At 28.2% G+C, this 18461-nt stretch overlaps 2 protein-coding genes and 1 long non-coding RNA gene across 4 annotated transcripts in view; 2 read left to right on the top strand and 1 right to left on the bottom strand.

The window, feature by feature from the left end:
• Positions 1-216: 216 nt before the first annotated feature.
• Positions 217-4745, top strand: LOC109602928 (PDZ domain-containing protein 8). Its single transcript, XM_020019371.2, has 9 exons — positions 217-546; positions 601-801; positions 863-1055; positions 1123-1333; positions 1392-1546; positions 1602-2854; positions 2905-3157; positions 3335-3621; positions 3673-4745. Exons 1-9 carry the CDS (start codon positions 385-387, stop codon positions 3874-3876), a joined length of 2919 nt encoding a protein of 972 aa, XP_019874930.2. The 5' UTR covers positions 217-384; the 3' UTR covers positions 3877-4745.
• Positions 4746-5008: 263 nt separating this feature from the next.
• On the bottom strand, positions 5009-5358 carry LOC126264777 (uncharacterized). Its single transcript, XR_007547421.1, has 2 exons — positions 5252-5358; positions 5009-5204 (listed from the first exon to the last, which is right to left on the bottom strand). It is a non-coding gene; the product is annotated as an uncharacterized LOC126264777 (long non-coding RNA).
• Positions 5359-9337: 3979 nt separating this feature from the next.
• Positions 9338-18461, top strand: part of LOC109602925 (protein crumbs) — a 39948-nt gene continuing 30824 nt past the window's right edge. For both annotated transcript variants that reach the window (XM_049965434.1, XM_020019369.2), the window contains exon 1: positions 9338-9503. In XM_049965434.1, the coding sequence (XP_049821391.1) occupies positions 9464-9503 (40 nt within the window). In that variant the 5' untranslated portion in view covers positions 9338-9463. The remainder of the gene's footprint in view (positions 9504-18461) is intronic.

Here is an 18461-nt window from a genome sequence, read left to right as displayed (position 1 = left end):
TCATCTATGAATAAGTGGAATAAATTGCAGCACGAATAAGGGTAACTATAGGTATTATCGTGTTATAATTATTTATTAAATGTTTATATGCCACAATTTTATTTTATTTGCCTTTAACACAAATCCCAACCTACAAAATAAAATAATTAAGTCAAAATGCGGGGCTACTGTTGTTGAAACTCAGTGTCACCTATAAAACGATAGAGGAACTAGCACTGAGTGAGACCCAAAGTTTCCTTTCCAACTGTCAAATCTGACGTTTATTAAGAATTTGACAAGAAAACAGCTAGAAACAAAAATGTAAACTAATTGAAATTAATTGGTTTCCCAAACATATTTTAGGTAACATTCCTACGGTCTAATAGTAATTGTGATATTTTAAACATGGACTTTTTCGCGATATTTCTGTTGATATGCGTTTCAGTATTATTTGGAATTATATTAACATTATGTATACAATATTATATTTTGTATGTATATTTGAGGAGATCTCCTGAGGCTAAACCTTTGGGGAGGCGCAACTCTATTGATTATAGTTTACCAGAGGTAACCATTAATTCATGTTTTCCCTTCAATTGTTGTTTATTGTTTTCCTTTCAGGCTTTAAAGAAACAACTAGAAAATGATGACAATGAAAAAGTTAAAAATTGTAGTTTGCCAATAAGTTTAGTTTTACAGTTTTTATTTCATGAACTTAGACATTCTGAGTACATTAAAAGGTGGCTTTACAAAAAATTAAGCTTGGAATTCGATGAATTGTTGACAAAAACCACCATTGGAAAGTTCTTTGAAAGCATAAGTGTATGTAAACAAACAATTTCTTAAAATAACTATAATGTAAATATTATTAATGATTTTCCAGATTAAAGACATGTATTTAGGTAATGAGTTTCCTGACATTAAAGACATTACTCTTGACAATGTTAAACTGGACAAAAAAGAAGGTCACATTGATAAAGTTAGTTTGTGCCTAAATCTTGACTATACAGGCAATTTTATGCTTAGTGTGGATGCCAAAATGAAATTCGGAAAAAATGCTTACTTATCTATAACAGGTATGATAAATTACACTTTAATTCACCAAGTTTATGATTAAATTTAAATATAACATGTTTGTTACAGTGAAAAAAATTAGTGGCATTGCTAGACTACAGTTTTCTAGAGAACCATACACACACTGGTCGTTTAGTTTCTACAATGATCCTATTTTAGACCTAGCTGTTGAATCACACTTCCAAGGACGCCAGCTTCAATCAAACATAACAAATTTGATAGTAAATCAAATAAAGAAGGCCATAAAACGCAAGCACACTTTGCCCAATTATAAAATTCGGTAAATTATTAAAATATTCATTGTCCTGAATTAATTTGAAACACCTTATTTGTTGTAGATATAAACCATTCTTTGTAAAGACGGATCCAAGTCAACTGGACACAGAAGACAGTGAAATAGTGCCCCAGGGGCATCTTGAAGTTGCCTGCGTTGAGGTTTCCAGGTTGTCTTTGCCAGCAGGGATTCAACATATTTATTGCACCTTTGCTATTGGTAAATTTGAGATGTAACTGTGGACAAATTAGTTAAATAAAGCTTAACTTTACAGACACCATACCTTGGATCTCGTTATATCAAAAGGATGAATCCTTTTACATGATACTAGAAGTAACCATGACAAAACTACGACAAGTACACCTGGGTGTCATTTTTAAGCAGGAGCAGGGTATGGTACTGATTGACAGCGTGGCTGCCAACAGCAGCGCCTACAAATCGGGTCTAAGAGCCGGCGACGTTGTCCTGGCTGTCGAAAACAAGTCGGTCACCACCGTACCACAAGTCGCCAAGTTTATAAAATCTATCTCCACCACCAGCATTACCTTACGCGTGGAAAGGGTGGCCGACAATTACGTGCTGAAGAACAAGTACAACGACGACACCGAGATGAAGGTGTCCAACACGTCGCTGGACGAGGACCCGGAACTGACCCAAACCGAACAAGACACTTTCGTGATCGTGGACAAAAAGGACGACGTCAAAAAGTCGAAGTGCTTAACCAACTTGGAGAGACTCAAGTCGTCCGACAGGGTGCCTAAAATCATACCCACGAACGAGAACATGTCCAAGCTGGCGCAAACTATAGGCAACTTCAGTCTGCGCAAGCGCAAGACGTCGATAACCGAACGACCTTCGAGCGAGAACAGCGCCAAAAACACGCCCACTTCCAGCACCCCCAGCACGCCTCAACACACCCACCTGAAGCCCCACACTATTACCGTACCCCTCAGCTTGTCTTCGAAGAAACATTCCATCTGCGAGCTGCCGGAGATCATTAAAACTGACCTGGAGGGCGTCAACACTGAGATTTTAAGTCTGACTGAGGTCCACAAGGGTAAGGAGATGCTGTCGTCGTCCGTGCTGCAATTCAACGACGACTATCAGTTCAACCTGAAGGAGGGAGCCAAGTACCTCAACATCAACGTCTGGGGCACCGTCGCCGACGACAAGGACGTCCTATTGGGCTACACCAACATACCCCTGAGTCACATACTGAACGAGTGTTGTAACAGCGTGCTGGGACACTACATAAGGTGTTACTCGTTCCTGCCGCCCACCAACATCGTGCCCAACAATCAGACGCATCCTCTGCTCACGCACTCGGGTTTCGAGCACGTCTTCTGCTATGGGGACGTGTTGCTCAGCTTCGTGTGGTCGCACGACGACGACATCGAACTGAAGAGGAAAATGTCCGCAGTTAATTTGGACGCAGTCAAACCGACTGAGCTGGGTGGGACGCTCAAGCACGACTTTGTACGGACGCAGTTCCATCGCACCACTCACTGCGACTTCTGTTCTAAAAAGGTGCCTTGTAAGAACCGTATAATTTGAATAATATACAATGTAATTTTTAGATTTGGCTGAAAGATGCGGTACAGTGCAGACAGTGCGGCATGTGTTGCCACAAGAAGTGCATAGTCAAATGTCAGATGAGCAGCAGCTGCAACCCCAGCGAGAGTAACAGCATGCGCAGCGACAGCTCGGAGGGTGTCCTCCAGCCGGACATCACTATGGCGGAAACGTGTGACGAGTTGTCCGAAAACGGTGACGCCAAAACTCCTAATAATTTGAAACGAGTGAACAGCGTCAACAACCTCGCCATTCCAGGTATAACATAAATTTTATCAGTCCATTTAATACTTTAAAACTGTAGAAAACTTTAAAGGTTTGAGCTTTGTTCTTGTCTTTAATGTTACTTAAACTTCTTTTAAGTCTTTTTAGTACATTAAAATCTTATTATATTTTTATTTTTAAAGGTTTAAAACTCAAAATTTTAATTTCTAGGTTCCCATTCGGTGTCGAACGTGTCCCGCAGCTTGCCACCGTCCCCGCAGCGCACGCCCAGCCGCAAACAGTCGCTGGTGGTGGTCAATCCCTTCGCCCTCTGCCCCGCCGTGCTCGACGAGGTGCAACGCAACCCGGCCGAGGCGTCCGACTGCGTCAACAAGCTCCTGGAACAAGTGATGCAGTGTCCCCCGGACGAATGTCTCATGGACTCCGCCAAGGAGACGGGCCGGCAGCTGTACACGAACATCTCGCACGAGGAGCGGGTGGATAAAATCAATCTCATGGTGAGTCCCACAACGAAATTGTAATTTTACTTGATATGACTTATGTATTAGATGGCTGAGTTGAAGAAAACCCTGGATAAAGTGACGATGGAGCACATGGAGCTGACGAAGAAAATGGGTGCTGAGGAGTCGGAAATGGAGAAGGCTAAAATTGCCTTTTTAATGGGACAGGCTGACGCTAAGGTGCAGGGGCTTTCGGTTCTGATGCTGCACTACTGTTCCAGTTTGCAGCAGTCACAGGAGAAGATCGTTTAGGTTTGATACCCTTTTTATTTATGTGATAATTGTTTTTTGTATGTACTGGCCTAAGTACTTGTTTCTACTCTGGTTTTATTCGTTGTTCTATTTATATTTCATATAGGGGAAAAATGCACTGATATAGATTGTCCAGCACAAGTTTTAACAGTATTAAAGTAACTTTTTAGATATAACTACACACAGAATTTCGATATTAAGGATAATGCATTTTTAAAAAGTGACAGTAGGTTTAAGAGTGTCGACGATTGTACTTTATTTTGATTGTACTTAAAAATATGTAGTTTTATTAATCAAGGCTGAAACACATGATTTATTTAGCTATTACTAAATTATTATATATAAAATTTACTAAGCATTACAAGCAGGAAGGTTGCATTAAATGAAAAATGTAAATAATGACCAGACAATAAGTCTTACTACTTAATTAATTGGGACAAATTCATAATACTTATTTAAACTTGACATATCAAATACTTTGATGTTTATTATCCAAACACTGTATTAAATTTACTATTTTCTAAAACATGCATACCAAGAATATTACTACAACGGTCTGTTTTTGAAAGCAATGTGCTTAAGTGCTTTCAAAATAAGATTCTTTAACGCAAAAACATATCTAATAAAACATGTGCCAATAAGTCATTGATATTCTGTGTGTTAAGAAACTTGAAAAGCAAAAAAAATCATATTCTAGTCAATTAAAATTTCGCTTTACTTTTTATTGACCGTCATTGACGCTCGCAAATTTATATAAGATATATTGTGATAAGTATTGTTATGTTTTTATTTTATTATTAGCGTATGTTGAGTACAATGTTCTTCTTCGTTTGTAGGACTTTATTTTGTATTAAATACATTTATAAGTATTTTGTCATACTTTGTTACCCAACCTATCCCAATATTTGTCGTCCTTAACTAATTAATTAGTGGTAACATTATATAGATTAATTCTTAATTTGTAGTTAATTGAAGTCTAAATATTCGACAAGGATAATTAAATTACTTAACTAGTTTACAAATTTAATTTTTTAAGTGCATGATATATTTTATTTATAACAATATATATTTATTTCTGTGATTCAGGATTTTAATTAATTTCAATATTAAAAAAGAAATAAAATTATCAAACTTACTGGATATAAAATATTTTAATTGTCTATTCAATTATAAGAAATACAGTCACTGGAAGTTAAAATAAGACTAAAACTAATCATTTTCCATTTTTATACTTGTTTCTGTGCATATGGAGTCCCAGAAGTACTTGAATCAACAGGAATTGAGACATTTTGCAGGATGGTAGCGGGACAACAACATTCTTAAAACATCTTGAGAAATTTTACAAGAAATAAAGATGACAAATACTTTTTATTACCTCGTATTTTGTATTTATTTATTGGCCTCTTTAAAAGTCTACTCCGACCTAACCTAACCTAACTTTTCTTTCAACTCACTTTAATAGTGTGATTGTGTCATATAATTCATATCCCGTTTGGCAAATTCACTGAAAAAGTTTTTATTAAAGGCTGTCACACCGATTCTAAACACCTGTTTTCAACATTGAAATATGAGCTTATAAAATGGGTACTTCTAAGACGGATACTTGTAAGACTTTCCTCCTACTTATTACACAATTAAATTATAAGAAATAAAGTCATTGGAAGTTGAAATAAGACTAAAACAAATTATTTTTAATTTTTTAACTGGTTTCTGTGCATACGGAGTCCTAGAAGTACTTGACCTAACAGAAATTGAGACATATTAATGGATGGTTGCAGGACAGACAACAAAATGCTTAAAATTTCTTGTATGAATTAAAATAAATAAAGATAAATACTTTTTATCACAAAGTATTTACTAGTTTTATGGACCTCTTTGCAATCCTATTCTAACCCAACCTAACCTAACTATTTCTTCAACTCACTTTAATCGTGTGATTTTATCATATAATTCATATTCCATTTTACAAATTCACTGGAAAGTTTATTATTCAAGGCTGTCATACAAATATTAAACACATCAGCCTTTTCAAATTTGAAATATGAGCTTATAAAATGGGTACTTCTCTAGATGAGAACTTCTGGAACTTTCGTTGTACTTATTTTACTCAATTAATAAATATCATTGAAACGTCACACTTAATATTTAAATATTTACTAATTTGATAACAAATACATTATTTATATTTATTGATAATTAAGCATGAAAGAGTGAAGAAATCTATTCGTGCCTTGATGTGGCTATGGCTTCACAGATGTCGCAGCGAACCAAAACAATGGTTGAAAACTGCACCAGTGTGGCCATTCAGCAAACCGTACCCCTCTGAACTTGATATTTTCGTGAGACACGTTCGGCACCTTTGGACTCGGCACGGTTCGGTTTCTGAATCGGAACGGAACTGCTTGGACCCACATGTTTATAATACATTAGCAGTGAAGTAAACAAGATTTTGTCTGTTTCTTATAGCGTTACACAAACTTGAATATGTGGAACTCGATGCGAATCTTCAACATTGTTGTTGATATATAATTTGACGAATTGTTTGAATTGTTCTTAATAAAAACTATGTTTTAAGAAAGTAAAAACCATAAAACATTCGTTAATTTATACATAAATTATCTATTATACGTTACTAAAGATTAATTTACTTCAATGATAAAGTGGTATATAAAAATTGAAATTATATTTTTATATCTTGAGTAAAATTTAAGTACATTAAAATAATTATTGTTTATTACTAACAATATTAATTAAAAGTAAAGTAAAACACAATAATATTACTATGTACAGTCGGCTTCAGAATGGCAAACAAAATCCTTTGCGACCCTCTCTCGCTAAGCTAAAAAAATTAGAGATTGACTAAATTAAAGAAACTTAGTTTTTGTAAATTATTATCACAGTTAGTCATAAATTAAATAAAATAGCCCTATTTATAAAAACTAATAAAAATGTATAAAATTAGAAAAAAAATTCTTTATTTTTCTCTCATCTGTTTGAGCTAAAATTAATCCTATTGATATAAACTAAGATATTTATGATTTTATTAATATATAGCAAAGGTGGCCAACCTGAGGCTCTTTGAAGGAATATTTGTGGCTCTCGATAAATGTACCCCCGTTCCCTTTTCATTCCAGAATTATCAAGAGAAGTAAAATATATATTTAATTTTTAATATTATAATACACATATTTTGTACTTTTCAATAAGTATAATTTTAGTAAACAAATTTTTTTAATACATTTTTTGCATAATACACGAAACATTTCAAATTATGAAAAATGGCTCGGACTATCAAGGAGCTGGCCACCCCTGATATACAACGTTACTTTTCCATTAAACTATTTGAAAATATCAGTGTAATATATTAGGTAACTTGTATAAAATATGTTCGTGTATTATTTCGCTTGTTTGAGAATTCATTAACTAAATGCTTTTTAGTATTTATTATAGATATTTTAAAATATAGTCATACTTTTAGTTGTAAGCAATTGGGATAATAAATTATTATGTGATGATTGGTCACGATTTCACTCTAAGCATATATCGTGTATTAATTACAAACTGCTTATTCAGTGAACGACTAATGATCTACACAAATGTATCATAGTCCAGAATTTTCTTTAACACGAGCTTCATCACAAATCAGAGCAATTACAATACTATATATATATTGTAATTGCTCTTCATTGTCAAATTGCCAAATTGTAGTAAAAGTCTGTTAGTATAACGATATATACTACTTTGATTATAATAAACAATCAATTTTTTTAGTAAAAATTTATTTATTTTAATTAAATGCTTAATTTTAAGCAGTAAAATAACATTTATTTAATAAAATTTTTAGTTTTGAGCAGCTAACTGTAAAAAATATCTAAAACTTTAAGGTAATTAAGGTACCTTAATATTAGGATTAAAACTAAGTTTTACATGATATTTAATTTAATAATAAAACTATCTTAGACCTAAGTAACACAACAAATGTAAAATTAAATATTTATTATAAGTTTGTACACAAATGTAGTATTCGGAATATTTATATTACAAATATATCAAACAAAGTACAAATACTGTTAAATTATTGGACAAATATGATAGTTAAGACTGCCAGAAGATACATTTGGTTGGATCAGTTTCGAGATACACGTATATGAACAAAATTTAATTGTTTCTTGTTTTTCAAAATATTCTCCATGAAGACTGACACAATTTTTTTATGTGAACCAATTTTCAAAGCACTTTGCCATCTAGTACTTTCAAAACAAGTGTTTAAAAGCTTGCTAAATTAAGGACTATACGGAGAATATTCCATCAGTAAAGTAAAATATTATAAATATTATAATTTTATCTTTATGTATTCCATTTCCACTATAATAAAAGTAAATTATTTCAAGTTGTAAAATGATTCTTTATTAAAAAAGTCAAATAATTATATTTAATTATATTGTATGGTTCTAATTAATTTAAAGTTTTCGTTTAATATTTAAATTAAATACAACATTTATTTTTAATCAACATATTTTTTTAATATTAACATTTGAAATCAGTTCAATTAAACAAACTTAATAATTCAGTAAATAATTTGAAGTTCTTCAAATATAAAAGAAAATTTCGCTTTTGGTTTTCATTAATCTGAACTAAATTGTTATTATGATTATTATTGAACGAGTCGTGCTGTGGAATTAATAAAATCTATACCAAATTTATTCTAAAAAGAACCAATGTTGAAGATTTATCAGTAATTTTATAATGAATATTATTTTCCACACTTTAGATATAAAATAAATGTTTGTCCTTTTTTATAGTCCTAAAACCGAATAATACGATATCTGCAATAATGTTCCTACTATATAATTATTTTTAATAGTTATATTAAATATATATTTGTATTAAATAATTTAGAATTTAATGAACAATTTGTACGGTGAACAATATTAATATTAACAAAACGGGTAGTTAATTAACACATTTGTGTTTGAAATGAAAATCATAGTATTTCCCTCAGAATTATTTTATTGTATAAGATTATTTTAATAATTATATAATATATTTTTACAATTAAATTAACCATAAATAAATATTGATTGTTTATTACATTATTATCATTGTTTATTTTATAATTGTAGTTATATTATTAATTTCATAATTATATTGAAACAAAGGTGTACTATATTCACACCGACTCCAAAATTTTATTCTAAATAATGCAAGGTCGTCAATTAATGCCGACCGCAAATCTTATTTAAAACGCTTTGCAGGTAAATATAAAATTGGAAAAAACTGATACTAAAAACAGCATGCGTATCCACGGCAGTCGCGTTTCGATTCGGAAACCGAACGTGATGAACGAAAACGAACACTCCAAAATCGTCTTAGACCCGAAAAACCCGGTTTGCTGAATGGCCACACTGAACTGCACTTGTTGACAGTTGCAGGTGACAGTTTGTGCAGGTGGGTTGTGGCGGTAGCGCAGTGTTTTCCGTTTGTTTTTGTTCTAGTGAAAATGTTTTGTGTGCGTGCCTAGGAAAACCATGCTAACACCCGTAAATCTAAAGTAGCCGAGACATTAAGACGATTGTTTAAACAAAAAATGGAGGGAATTACGTGGAGACTGACTATTGTATATACAGGTAATAACACACACACAACTGCCTTGTGTTCTTAATTAATTTTGTTTGACTCTTTACGTTTAGTGAGTAGTAAAAATCAACACCCACGCACATTAATTTAATATGGGTTGCTTGTATTTAGTACTACAATAGTTTTAAAAAATATTTATTTGGTACAACTTTTAGTTTAATACGTTTTCTCTTTTGTTGTTAATTATCAATAAAAAATGCTCAATTTGCCGACACAAATTAACAAACTACGTTAAATTTAATTAATAAACTTATCACTTCATTAGTTTCGACATAATTAGCCGGGTTTTTACTAATAAAAATAACAGTTATTGATTACCTAGTTTATATTCATTTAAAATGTATTTATTTAACTCGTTAGGCAAATGTTACTGGACACCACATGTTAATATTGAATCACACACATGTGATATCAAATAATTATCGTTTTAAAAAACATTTTTAAATAAATTCTGTTAATATTATTCATCTCTAGTCTAGAATTTTTTATATTAATCTGGAACAAACAATGAGAATTTAAAAATATACACAATACACAATCAAGTTGTATTGTTAAAAGTATTTGTCTATGAATAGAAGTCATCTATTTCAACCATTAACAATTGGTTCGACAAACAAAACTGGTCCTGATAAATTAGCAAAGTTATTTTAATTGAATCATGATGTTTTTACGTAAGTAATTATCGATGCAAGAATCCTGGAAAGTGTCAATTTTATGTAACGTTTAATCCCCATTGAATTGTTACGAATAAAGCAATTTAAAAGTATCCCTATAACTTCCTGGAAACGAAATTGATTGTAAAAATAACCAATCTAATTAGTTCATGGACAAAGAAATGTAATTTATTCCTAAAATGGATTTATACCTGTATGTTAAATTATAATTTTAAAATCCCCCTTTGTGTGTTAAAGGGTGATTGTAGTAATTCCTCTCGGTTTATTACTAGTTTACGTGCCTGATATTCATCACACTGTGCATTTCAAATGCACATCCTTTCGGACTGGGAAAGTCTCGTCTTAGATCAATAAAAATTGCTAGCTGAAAACGAAACTTATTCAACAACACACAGAGAATACTAAAAACGTCGCCGTTCAGCCTCAAATTAATTCGGCATTCCCTCCTCGGATGCACAGCCAGTGAAATTTCTACGTTACAGTTTTATGGCATTGTATAATTCGATTGCCGGCTAGAAATGAGCAATTTTAAATTCTTTTTGTGTAACTGGTGGATATCCTTTTAAGCGACCTCACTTCCTGGAACGAATAACGTGGTGAATCTTCCAGGTAAATGTCTGCTACTGATTTCTGTGAGTCACCATCGACTCCCCAAGGCAGGTATTACGAATTACCCGTTCAATTCTATAAATAAATATTTTTTGCTTAGACATTTATTAAAATTAAGTTCTTATCAGCACGGAAATTAAAGGTCACAGTTGAAGAATTAGTGCCCTGACTATTGTTGTAACAAAAAACAATAAAATTATGACATAATGGTCACATGCATGAAACAAAATTTATATTTATTAGCACATAATTAGTAAGGAAGCTTTACGTTTCTTTTTTATAATAAACATATATTAATGTATTTTTATATAAATAATATTAAAAGGTTTCATTAATTAACAATTTTATCATATATCAATATTTTTTTACATCAAGAAATGTATTATATTAGTTTTATAGCCAAAAGAATAGTAAGAAGAAGGAAAATGCAATTGGAAAAGATTTTAGAATTCTCCATTAAATATCCAAAATTCCAAAGATGACTTATTTATATTAATTTTTATGTTATTTTTCATAAAACAAATCAAACAATATTTAAACAACAAAAAGTTTTAGAATTCTCCATGAAACATCCAGAACTCCAAAAATGATTTATTTATATTAATTTTTAAGTAATTCGCAGTAAAATATACATTTTTTCGAGGCAAATGAATATTTTTTAAAACATCAGGAAAAGTATTTGATTTACACAGAAGATAATTGGAAAAGATTTTAGAATTCTCCATTAGATTACAAAATTCCAAAGGTGGCTTATCTATATTAATTATTATGTTATTTTTCATAAAACAAATCAAGAATTATTAAACATCTGGAAAATATTTGTTTTATAGAGAAAATTATTAGAAAAAGTTTTAGAATTCTCCACGAGATATCCAGAACTCCAAAAATGATTTATTTATATTAATTTTTAAGTAATTCACGGTAAAATATATATTTTTTGAGGTCAATAAATATTTTTTTAAACATCAGGAAAAGTATTTGATTTATACAGAAGATAATTGGAAAAGATTTTAGAATTCTCCATTAAATATCCAAAGTTCCAAAAATGATTTATTTATATTAATATTTATGTTACTTTTCACAAAACAAATCAAGAATTATTTAAAAATCTGGAAAAATATTTGTTTTATAAAGAAAATTATTAAGAAAAGTTTTAGAATTCTCCATGAGATATCCAGAACTCCAAAAATGATTTATTTATATTAATTTTTAAGTAATTCACGGTAAAGTATATATTTTTTGAGGCCAATAAATATTTTTTTAAACATCAGGAAAAGTATTTGATTTATACAGAAGATAATTGGAAAAGATTTTAGAATTCTCCATTAAATATCCAAAGTTCCAAAGATGACTTATTTATATTAATATTTATGTTACTTTTCAGAAAACAAATCAAGAATTATTTAAACATCTGGAAAAATATTTGTTTTATAAAGAAAATTATTAAGAAAAGTTTTAGAATTCTCCATGAGATATCTAGAACTCCATTAATAATTTGTTTATATTAATTTTTAAGTAATTTACAGTAAAATATACATTTTTTCGAGACCAATGAATATTTTTTTAAACATCAGGAAAAGTATTTGATGTATAAAGAAGAAAATTGGAAAAGATTTTAGAATTTTCCATTATATATCCAAAATTCCAAAGATGACTTATTTACATTAATTTTTGTCATTTTTCATAAAACAAATCAAGAATTATATAAACATCTGGAAAAATATTTGTTTCATAGAGAAAATTATTAGAAAAAGTATTGGAATTCTCCACGAGATATCCAAAACTCCAATAATGATTTATATATATTAATTTTTAAGTAATTCACAGTAATATATACATTTTTTTGAGATCAATAAATATTTTTTTAAACATCAGGAAAAGTATCTGATTTATACAGAAGATAATTGGAAAAGATTTTAGAATTCTCCATTAGATATCCAAAATTTCAAAGAGGACTTATTTATATCAATTTTTATGTAATTTTTCATAAATCAAATCAAGAATTATTTAAACATCTGGAAAATATTTGTTTTATAGAGAAAATTATTAGAAAAAGTATTAGAATTCTCCACGAGATATCCAAAACTCCATTAATGATTTATTTATATTAATTTTAAGTAATTCACAGTAAAATTTACATTTTTTCGGGGCCAATGAATATTTTTTTAAACATCAGGAAAAGTATTTGATTTATAAAGAAGATAATTGGAAAAGATTTTAGACTTCTCCATTAGATATCCAAAATTCCAAAGATGACTTATTTTTATCAATTTTTATGTTATTTTTCATAAAACAAATCAAGAATTATTTAAACATCTGGAAAATATTTGTTTTATAAAGAAAATTACTAAGAAAAGTTTTAGAAATCTCCATGAAGTATCCAGAACTCCAAAAATGATTAATTTATATTAATTATTAAGTAATTCACAGTAAATTTTACATTTTTTCGAGGCCAATGAATATTTTTTAAACATCAGGAAAAGTATTTGATTTATAAAGAAGATAATTGGAAAAGATTTTTGACTTTTCCATTATATATCCAAAATTCCAAAGATGACTTATTTACATTAATTTTTATGTCATTTTTCATAAAACAAATCAAGAATTATATAAACATCTGGAAAAATATTTGTTTCATAGAGAAAATTATTAGAAAAAGTATTGGAATTCTCCACGAGATATCCAAAACTCCAATAATGATTTATATATATTAATTTTTAAGTAATTCACAGTAATATATACATTTTTTTGAGATCAATAAATATTTTTTAAACATCAGGAAAAGTATCTGATTTATACAGAAGATAATTGGAAAAGATTTTAGAATTCTCCATTAGATATCCAAAATTTCAAAGAGGACTTATTTTTATCAGTTTTTATGTTATTTTTCATAAAACAAATCAAGAATTATTTAAACATCTGGAAAATATTTGTTTTATAAAGAAAATTACTAAGAAAAGTTTTAGAATTCTCCATGAAGTATCCAGAACTCCAAAAATGATTAATTTATATTAATTATTAAGTAATTCACAGTAAATTTTACATTTTTTCGAGGCCAATGAATATTTTTTAAACATCAGGAAAAGTATTTGATTTATAAAGAAGATAATTGGAAAAGATTTTTGACTTTTCCATTAGATATCCAAAATTCCAAAGATGACTTATTTACATTAATTTTTATGTCATTTTTCATAAAACAAATCAAGAATTATATAAACATCTGGAAAAATGTTTGTTTCATAGAGAAAATTATTAGAAAAAGTATTGGAATTCTCCACGAGATATCCAAAACTGCAATAATGATTTATATATATTAATTTTTAAGTAATTCACAGTAATATATACATTTTTTTGAGATCAATAAATATTTTTTTAAACATCAGGAAAAGTATCTGATTTATACAGAAGATAATTGGAAAAGATTTTAGAATTCTCCATTAGATATCCAAAATTTCAAAGATGACTTATTTATATCAATTTTTATGTTATTTTTCATAAAACAAATCAAGAATTATTTAAACATCTGGAAAAATATTTGTTTTATAGAGAAAATTATTAGAAAAAGTTTTAGAATCCTCCATTAGATATCCAGAACTCCAAAGATGATTTATTTATATTAATTTTTAAGTAATTCACAGTTAAATTTACATTTTTTCGAATCCAATGAATATTTTTATAAACATCAAGAAAAGTATTTGATTTATAAAGAAGATAATCTGAAAAGACTTTGGACTTTGTTTAACATTAGGAAGAGTGGTAAGGGTGATGAAAAGAATTTAGAATTCTCCAATAGATGTCCATTCAATATTCAGTATAAACATCTAAGAAAAGTGATTTAAAATCTTATAAATTAAATAAAGTCTGTAAATTGCACATTTGTCTAGTGCCACACCATAAATATTTATGTGTCAATATTGTCTCGACGTGTCTCTCCAAACGTCTCAACAATTCACCACACCCCATGTGAAGAAATATGCAAAAACACCGGCAACGAACAATTAAAGCCGGGGAAACCGTATACCATTAGCTGAGGAACAATGCGACCACTTAAGTATCAAGAGAGCCTCTCGTACAAGTCTCAGCTCAGACAGCGCTAAGCTGCCATTAATGACGAAGCCGTGTACCGAAGCCAAGGATAAACGCATTTTTGACGAGGTGTCTGCGTCTGGGTTGTGTCACTTGTCACCAAACGGGAACCGACCCATGCGGCGTCGGTTGCGGGTCATGTTCTGACCCGTGTGTTTACAACCATGGGAATTTTCAGTTTGGGAAATCGACCACGGACAAGTGCACACACTTCCATCAACACGACAAAACTATTAGGCGTTAAACCATCACGATGTGTTTCTGGTCTATTTCTGGAATGTAGGACTAACACGAAATGAAAGAAATTATAAGAAAAATCTATTCTTTTCTTCCTTTAATTTATAATTTTGATTCAATTGTGGGAGAACCACAATTTTTAAACTTATCTTATTTTTTACCAATGTGGATATGGAAGAAATAATTTGCTTTAATATTAATAAAAAGAATATCTATTAATTCAATTAAATAAAAAACAAAAATATTTATTTTCTGAAATATAATATAAAAATTAATACCATTTAAATTCTGGTTCTGTAATGGAGATTTCTAAAATTTTTTTCCAATTACCTTCTTTATCAAACAAATATTATTCCTGATGTTTAAAAAATATTAATTGACCTCGAAAAAATGGAATTTTTACTCTGAATAACTTAAAAATTAATATAAATAAATCATCTTTGGGGTTCTGGATGTCTAATGGAGAATTCTAAAACTTGTTCTAATAATTTTCTTTACAAAACAAATATTTTTCCGATGTTTAAATAAATCTTGATTTGTTTTATGAAAAGTAACATAAAAATTGATATAAATAAGTCATCTTTGAAATTTTGGATATCTAATGGAGAATTCTAAAATCTTTTCCAATTATCTTTCTTTATAAATCAAATACTTTTCCTGATGTTTAAAAAAATATTTATTGATCTCAAAAAAATGTATATATTACTGTGAATTACTTAAAAATTAATATAAATAAATCATTAATGGAGTTTTGGATATCTCGTGGAGAATTCTAAAACTTTTTCTAATAATTTTCTTTATAAAACAAATATTTTTCCAGATGTTTATATAAATCTTGATTTGTTTTATGAAAAGTAACATAAAAATTAATATAAATAAGTCATCTTTGGAATCTTGGATACCTAATGGAGAATTCTATAATTTTTTCCAACTGTCTTCTTTATAAATCAAATACTTTTCCTGATGTTTAAAAAATATATGCATTGGCATCGAAAAACTGTAAATTTTACTGTGAATTACTTAAAAATTAATATAAATAAATCATTTTTAGAGTTCTGGATATCTAATGGAGAATTCTAAAACTTTTTCTAATATTTTTCTTTATAAAACAAATATTTTTCCAGATGTATAAATAATTCTTGATTTGTTTTATGAAAAATAACATAAAAATTGATATAAATAAGTCATCTTTGAAATTTTGGATATCTAATGGAGAATTCTAAAATCTTTTCCAATTATCTTCTGTATAAATCAAATACATTTCCTGATGTTTAAAAAAATATTTATTGATCTCAAAAAAATGTATATTTTACTGTGAATTACTTAAAAATTAATATAAATAAATCATTAATGGAGTTTTGGATATCTCGTGGAGAATTCTAATACTTTTTCTAATAATTTTCTCTACAAAACAAATATTTTTCCGATGTTTAAATAAATCTTGATTTGTTTTATGAAAAGTAACATAAAAATTAATATAAATAAGTCATCTTTGGAAATTTGGATATCTAATGGAAAAGTCTAAAATTTTTTGCAATTATCTTTCTTTATAAATCAAATACTTTTCCTGATGTTTAAAAAAATATTCATTGGCCTCGAAAAAATGTAAATTTTACTGTGAATTACTTAAAAATTAATATAAATAAATCATTTTTGGAGTTCTGGATGTTTCATGGAGAATTCTAAAACTTTTTCTAATAATTTTCTTTATAAAACAAATATTTTTCCAGATGTTTAAATAATTCTTGATTTGTTTTATGAAAAATAACAAAAATTATTTCATAAACCAATATGAAAAATAACATAAAAATTAATATAAAATAGAATTTTAAAATCTTTTCCAATTATCTTCCTTATAAATTCATTGGCCTCGAAAAAATGTAAATTTTACGACAAATAATTTAACAATTAATATAAATAAATCATTTTGATAGTTCTGGATATTAAATGGTAAATTTTAAATTGTATTATGTTCTTTACAAAACATTTACTTTTTCCAATTAGCTTTAATATTAGAAGATTCCTTTTAATTTTAGTTTCAACATATTTTTCTAAAAGAATAAAATATTAAAACTCTTAAACTTTAAGTATTTTTTACAATTTTAATTTTTTATTCAATATTTTTTAATTAATTTAATCCATTTTTCATTAATTTTAAACGGAAAAAAATTGTAATTTGCTTTAATATTAATAAAAAGATTAGAACTGCTTTTTACTTTTCAATATTCAGTATAAACCAATTACCTTTAATATTAAAAGATTCTTTTTAATTTTAGTTTCAACATATTTTTCTAAGAGAATAAAATATTAAAACTCTTAAACTTCAAGTGTTTTTTACAATTTTAATTTTTTATTTAATATTTTAAAATTAATTTAATCCATTTTTCATTAATTTTAAAGAGACAAAAATTGTAATTTGCTTTTTAATAATTAATAAAAAGATTAAAACTGTTTCTTACTTTCCAATTTTCAGTATAAACTTTTTAAATATGTAGACAATCTTCTGTTCCTTTATTTATATTATTGATTAGATTGTGGGATAATCAAAATTAATTATGACAAAAACAACTGAAAATTTAAATTGTAAAAATTTGTGTCTGATTTGTTGTGGAATTTCCTATACATATATTTAATATATTGATAAAAGATAAATTAAATAAATATTTATAGGAACAATCACTTTTTACTTATTACTTAATCAAACACATGTCCCTAAGTAAACTAATAAACTCACCTAAAGTTAATTACTATTCCTAATTACTTTATTCATTTCAATAATTGTATAAGCAGATGGAATCACACAACGTTATTATCAAGGAAATTTTACAACTAATCAGTAATTAACGTTGTTTTAATGGTAAAAAACTAATTAAATTTAGTGTTTCTTTATAACTATTCGTTAATTTTTCTGTACACGTTACTGAACAAATGTATATTTATTTTTATATTTTATTATTATTATTATTATAATTATAAATGAGTATGATTCATTCTAATTTAAGACGTGTATATTCTAATACATAAAACATGAATTTGATTCGAAGAAAAACTATAAAATATATAAGTTCAGTTAGTTGTAGTGATAATTTTTTTATTGTCCTTTTATCTGCGTAAATATTTATTAGTTCAATAACGTAATCTGATATAGTGGCTTTTTGTTGAAAGGCCGTTTAATAAGCCAATTAATTACTGCCGATAAAAGGCCACAAAAACACGAATTAAATATTAATAAAATGGCAAAATTCCGTTTTAATAGTATTCGCAATCACTGAAGTGTAGTTGAAAAAATAAAAATAGTTTACAATAAACACAATTCCGTTTCGATTGATGCGGTTAAGTTAA

This window comes from Aethina tumida, chromosome 3, assembly GCF_024364675.1.
Source record: "Aethina tumida isolate Nest 87 chromosome 3, icAetTumi1.1, whole genome shotgun sequence".
NCBI classification, from domain to species: domain Eukaryota; kingdom Metazoa; phylum Arthropoda; class Insecta; order Coleoptera; family Nitidulidae; genus Aethina; species Aethina tumida.
This window is presented reverse-complemented; position numbering and strand designations above follow the sequence as displayed.